The sequence below is a fragment of the Pristiophorus japonicus genome, unplaced genomic scaffold, assembly GCF_044704955.1.
Source record: "Pristiophorus japonicus isolate sPriJap1 unplaced genomic scaffold, sPriJap1.hap1 HAP1_SCAFFOLD_847, whole genome shotgun sequence".
NCBI lineage: Eukaryota > Metazoa > Chordata > Chondrichthyes > Pristiophoridae > Pristiophorus > Pristiophorus japonicus.
Window position 1 is genome coordinate 103,574 of NW_027254769.1, and position 6,742 is coordinate 110,315.

Below are 6,742 nucleotides of genomic sequence, written 5' to 3' on the forward strand. Positions count from 1 at the left end.
CAAGACAGGAATATAAACTATGTTATCTTTGTCCTCGGTATTTTATAGGTGTATAAAAAATCGCACATTATCTCACTTTTAATTTAAAACTGTGTACAATACGGTGAGCTGGATTAAGTTGCAGTGAAATTTTGTGATGACATTGGTTCAATGAGTCTGTTTGTTCAATGTCTGTGATTAATGTCAGTTACAGTGATGCCTAATGATGTCATCTGGGATTTCCCTCTGCTCAATGTAAGGAGCTCCCTTCAATGTTTCACCTCACACAATCAGCAGGTCTCCTCCAGCACAGATACCAGAAGTGAGTCACAGAAGGGAAGTCATGGTTGTGTCTCGCATCCCACCAGCGCCTCCCATGTCTGATGAATTTCTAGCCATGTTTGATAGATGGGCTCTAGAAGGCATGATAAGAAAATTATTGATCGACATACAACATATTTACTATCCTCTACTCGCTGCTTTTGGTGTTCCGAGTAAGTATCTATGTTCAATTATTAAATATATAAATCATGTTTCACTGTAATATCATTCTTGCTCTGTACCAAGGGATAATCAGTTATTAATGGTATTCTATTGCATTTTGTTTATGCACGTGTTGTTGTTTAAAAATAATGGGACATCCTCACTGCTGTTAGTGTATCTGGTACCTCGCTGTTAGTGTATCTGGTACCTCGCTGTTAGTGTATCTGGTACCTCGCTGTAAGTGTATCTGGTACCTCGCTGTAAGTGTATCTGGTACCTCACTGTTAGTGTATCTGGTACCTCACTGTTAGTGTCCCTGGTACCTCACTGTTAGTGTCCCTGGTACCTCACTGTTAGTGTATCTGGTACCTCACGGTTAGTGTATCTGGTACCTCACGGTTAGTGTATCTGGTACCTCACTGTTAGTGTATTTGGTACCTCACTGTTAGTGTATCTGGTACCTCACGGTTAGTGTATCTGGTACCTCGCTGTTAGTGTATCTGGTACCTCGCTGTTAGTGTATCTGGTACCTCACTGTTAGTGTATCTGGTACCTCGCTGTTAGTGTATCTGGTACCTCGCTGTTAGTGTATCTGGTACCTCACTGTTAGTGTATCTGGTACCTCGCTGTTAGTGTATCTGGTACCTCGCTGTTAGTGTATCTGGTACCTCTCTGTTAGTTTATCTGGTACGTCACTGTTAGTGTATCTGGTACCTCACTGTTAGTGTATTTGGTACCTCGCTGTTAGTGTATCTGGTACCTCACTGTTAGTGTATCTGGTACCTCGCTGTTAGTGTATCTGGTACCTCGCTGTTAGTGTATCTGGTACCTCACTGCTAGTGTATCTGGTACCTCACTGTTAGTGTATCTGGTACCTCACTGTTAGTGTATCTGGTACCTCACTGTTAGTGTATCTGGTACCTCACTGTTAGTGTATTTGGTACCTCGCTGTTAGTGTATCTGGTACCTCGCTGTTAGTGTATCTAGTACCTCGCTGTTAGTGTATCTGGTACCTCGCTGTTAGTGTATCTGGTACCTCACTATTAGTGTATCTGGTACCTCACTGTTAGTGTATCTGGTACCTCACTGTTAGTGTATCTGGTACCTCACTGTTAGTGTATCTGGTACCTCACTGTTAGTGTATCTAGTACCTCACTGTTAGTGTATCTGGTACCTCACTGTTAGTGTATCTGGTCCCTCACTGTTAGTGTATCTGGTACCTCGCTGTTAGTGTATCTGGTACCTCGCTGTTAGTGTATCTGGTACCTCGCTGTTAGTGTATCTGGTACCTCGCTGTTAGTGCATCTGGTACCTCGCTGTTAGTGTATCTGGTACCTCGCTGTTAGTGTATCTGGTACCTCGCTGTTAGTGTATCTGGTACCTCACTGTTCGTGTATCTGGTACCTCACTGTTAGTGTATCTGGTACCTCGCTGTTAGTGTATCTGGTACCTCACTGTTAGTGTAACTGGTACCTCACTGTTAGTGTATCTGGTACCTCACTGTTAGTGTATCTGGTACCTCGCTGTTAGTGTATCTGGTACCTCACTGTTCGTGTATCTGGTACCTCACTGTTAGTGTATCTGGTACCTCGCTGTTAGTGTATCTGGTACCTCGCTGTTAGTGTATCTGGTACCTCACTGTTCGTGTATCTGGTACCTCACTGTTAGTGTATCTGGTACCTCACTGTTAGTGTATCTGGTACCTCGCTGTTAGTGTATCTGGTACCTCACTGTTAGTGTATCTGGTACCTCACTGTTAGTGTATCTGGTACCTCACTGTTAGTGTATCTGGTACCTCGCTGTTAGTGTATCTGGTACCTCGCTGTTAGTGTATCTGGTACCTCACTGTTAGTGTAACTGGTACCTCACTGTTAGTGTATCTGGTACCTCACTGTTAGTGTATCTGGTACCTCGCTGTTAGTGTATCTGGTACCTCGCTGTTAGTGTATCTGGTACCTCACTGTTACTGTATCTGGTACCTCGCTGTAAGTGTATCTGGTACCTCGCTGTTAATGTATCTGGTACCTCGCTGTTAGTGTATCTGGTACCTCACTGTTAGTGTATCTGGTACCTCGCTGTTAGTGTATCTGGTACCTCGCTGTTAGTGTATATGTTACTTCGCTGTAAGTGTATCTGGTACCTCAGTGTTAGTGTATCTGGTACCTCACTGTTAGTGTATCTGGTACCTCAATGTTAGTGTATCTGGTACCTCACTGTTAGTGTATCTGGTACCTCACTGTTAGTGTATCTGGTACCTCACTGTTCGTGTATCTGGTACCTCCCTGTTAGTGTATCTGGTACCTCACTGTTAGTGTATCTGGTACCTCACTGTTCGTGTATCTGGTACCTCACTGTTAATGTATCTGGTACCTCGCTGTTAATGTATCTGGTACCTCGCTGTTAGTGTATCTGGTACCTCGCTGTTAGTGTATCTGGTACCTCGCTGTTAGTGTATCTGGTACCTCACTGTTAGTGTATCTGGTACCTCACTGTTAGTGTATCTGGTACCTCGCTGTTAGTGTATCTGGTACCTCACTGTTAGTGTATCTGGTACCTCACTGTTAGTGTATCTGGTACCTCGCTGTTAGTGTATCTGGTACCTCGCTGTTAGTGTATCTGGTACCTCACCGTGCTGTCGGCTATTGATTCTTTAAATGATATTGCTCCATCAAGATTCAAATGTTCTGTATTGAACTCAAGCAAAGATATTGGAAGAGACACTTTATTTCCTGAATTTGAGAATCCTCGCTACACTGCACATTTGTATCAGATCAGAAGCAGGTTTTCTAAGTTTCGGGAACTTGCCACCAAATGACGACAGGTGATTGACCTGAAACAGTCACTGTGTTTCTCTCTCCTCTGATGCTGCCTGACCTGTTGATTATCTCTCGGATTTTCTATTTTTATTTCAGACGTTCATCATCCACAGTATTTTACTGTTGTGTTCACCGAATGCTCGCCATGTTTACTTACACACAGTGCGAAGAACAAATCCTGACAGATCATACACACCTTCTTAAATCACTGAAATATCTCCTATTTTCTATGTTTCTCCTATTTTCTATGTTTCTATGTTTCGAATCATTCAGTTCCAGCCAGTGCCTCATGTTCCACATTCTCCAGTTCTGCATTACTGCCACTGCTTCTGATGGTTGGAACAGATTTATCCGGGTCATTTTCATTCTCACTAAATGCTCATTCAGTCAGATTTCCAGACATTTATTTGCAATCTTTGTTTTGAGTTTACAATTGCCTCTCATGTATGTCTGCCACAGCTCAGTGGGTCTCTCAGTGAGAATCGGAGTAATTCTCTATTGTACCCTGCTTTCATTCAGCATAAAGAATGTCAGCTGATTGTAACTGAAGTATTAATGATCAAACAATCCTTTGATATTTTTCCATCTAATATACGATGCACAAGTTGGAAACCAGCATGTGAAAGAAAACAAGAATAACTCATATCCATTTGTGTTCAGATACTTTACAGAAACATTGGGCAGCACTTTACCTGTGGAATAAGTCGTCCGATTTCGATGCTAAAACAAAGCATTTAGTTGGACATTCCCTGGTCAATGATAACCATTTATTTTATTCAGAGTCCATTCTTTGCCATGTTATTCGGAAATTCTTTCTTTCAATGAGCGACAATTTCAACAAAAAGGTGTAAAGCTCATTGTTCAATACACTTCCTGCAGCCCAGTTATCTTTCTAACTGCTGTACATTTGTATTTAATAACCTAACATCGTCATATTAGCTTCATACATTTTAAGTAGAACCACCTGTAATTATTGCACGCCACAATTGCAGTCGATGTTTATTTCTGTTACACTCACTTTCAGTTCGAATTAGAATCCATATCCTCAGCAGGAGCAAGAATACAATGAGGGTCTCCCTCCCTCTCCCCCTATCACCGCCCCCTCCCACCAACACAGCGGCACAGAAGTGAATCTCACCGCTCTCGGTGCTGACTGATCCCGGGACACGAAGGCTTCCTGAGAGGTTCTTGACCCGTGTGTCCCTGTTACCTTGGGCAGTGTTGTTGCCTGCTGAGCTAAAGGTAGATCTATCATTTAATGTCTCATTGATCAAACATCTGTTCATTTCATGTTGTCTTTATCCCCATTTCATTTATTGATTCCTTATTATTTTTGCAATAAACACTGCATTCATTTCCTCAGGTACGAGAATTAGATTATATCATTTCATGTCACTAATGATTTTCAGATTGCAGACCGAATCCCATCAATCTTCTGCTCTTGCTCCCAGCCTGATGTTTAATTTAACTGGTTATTTCCTTTCCTCACAGTGAACTTAGTGACGATAATGATCCTGTCCCGGGGAAAGTGTGGACTCTCCAAATGTGTCACTCGTTACCTGGTGGCCATGGCAACAACGGATCTACTGGTGGTGATCCTGGATCTGATACTGAGGCACATTCCGATTCGTTATGAGGAACAGTTTATTTTCGTGTATTCCATCCCCCTGTGTAATATCCACGCCGTCCTGCTCTATGCAGCCACAGACTGTTCTGTCTGGTTCACCATCACTTTCACCTTCGATCGATTTGTGGCCATTTGTTGCCAGAAGCTGAAAACTAAATATTGCACCGAGAGAACGGCGGCTGTGGTTCTGGGAACAGTGACTGTGCTGAGCTGTTTAAAGAACATACCCTGGTATTTTATGTTCACAAGTAGGTATGTGCTTTATAACAACCCCTGGTTTTGTTACACTAATTATGTATCACTGGGCTGGGCAGTATTCGAACTACTTCATTATATTCTAACCCCGTGTGTCCCATTTATTCTGATCCTGCTGCTCAATGCTCTCACTGTCAGACACATTTTACTGGCCAGCAGAGCTCGCAGGAGACTCCGGGGTCACAGCAGTGGGGAGAGTCCCAGAGACCCCGAGATGGAGAGTCGCAGAAAATCCATGATTTTATTGTTTGTTATCTCGGGGAATTTCATCCTGCTATGGGCAATGTATATGGTGGTTCTTGTGGCAAACCGGCTTGTTTGGATTTCACATCTTGTATTTATACCTGCGTTAGTAACTGAACTGGGTTACATGCTGCAGCAGCTGAGTTGCTGTACAAACACTGGGATTTACGCCGTGACACAGACTAAGTTCCGGGAGCAGTGGAAGAATGTGCTGAAATATCCCTTTGTTGTAATTGTAAAATGCATTAAACGATAAGAAGCAGCAGAGACTTTACAGCCTCAGAACTCAATGCCACCAGATAATGGGGGGGAAATCCCGGTTGGGGGCTTCCTTCGGACAAATGCCTCCGACCGGAGGATATTTTATGTAAACCTTCGATTCCCATCCGAGACCTTCATTCCATGTGTAGCGTTAGGGAAATGGCCTTCCCCATACGTACAGTAAAGCTGGAGTCACATGGGCCTGAAGCACCAATCACGCTGCAGTATTCTCAGTGATAATAATGGCAACTCGCTTTTTCAGAGTTCCCAATATTATCAATGTGAATAAACACCTCAATATTGAAAAGCAACAGAATAAATTAAAAACACATCACATATTTAAAATTAATTGAAATTAAAGTCAATTAAATGTTTTGTTAAAAAAATGTTTTGGAATTTTTTTAACATGTTTCAATAAGGTTTAAAATAAATGATCCTTGGTGGAAAGGGTTTTTACTGTAAAAATATGTATTTAAGTTTATTTTTGATATGTTTTCGAACTCTTACACTGGTAAAAGTAATGTATCGACCTGCTTTTACCTGGTTTAAGAGTTTGAAGGACATTCTCTGGGCATGATTTGGGCAAATGACCCAATCTCACCCACACAAATGGTCTTCTCCCCGGGATTTGGAGAATCCATATGGAGAAATCTTTGACAGATCGGAAAAGCCGGTTTCCGGGGCATGTACACTTGGGCCTGACCTGGTGAGGCCGGAATTTAAGGCCCATTGTGTCCGAGCCACTCTCCCTCATGGTGAATATTATCACACTCACTCACACACTGTCTACACAGGGCTCCCTGGGCGGGGAGTGACAATCTGTCAGGATCCTCTGCAAGGTCAGCAGTGACCTGCAAAAGGATGGCACCCCCTAAAGTACCACCTAAAGTAGCTGGTCTCCCGCCTGCACTAAGGTGGCAACATCCGTTGCCTAGACAATGGGGTAGTGTTCCTCAGGACCACTCCCTGCCTCACATATGGATGTTCTCACTCGCGCTCGGCACAGCATATACAGCTCTGGTACCCAGCACAAAGCTGGTGGCAGGATCTATTCCCATTGGCTGGTTGATGTCACTGA

General features: G+C 43.0%; 1 protein-coding gene across 1 annotated transcript; it reads left to right on the top strand.

The window, feature by feature from the left end:
* Nucleotides 1–399: 399 nt before the first annotated feature.
* Nucleotides 400–5,645, top strand: LOC139257444 (probable G-protein coupled receptor 139; the record flags this gene model as incomplete). Its single annotated transcript, XM_070874500.1, has 2 exons — nt 400–473; nt 4,770–5,645. Coding segments are annotated over exons 1-2 (946 nt in total), but the record flags the coding sequence as incomplete, so codon positions are not given.
* Nucleotides 5,646–6,742: the final 1,097 nt, after the last annotated feature.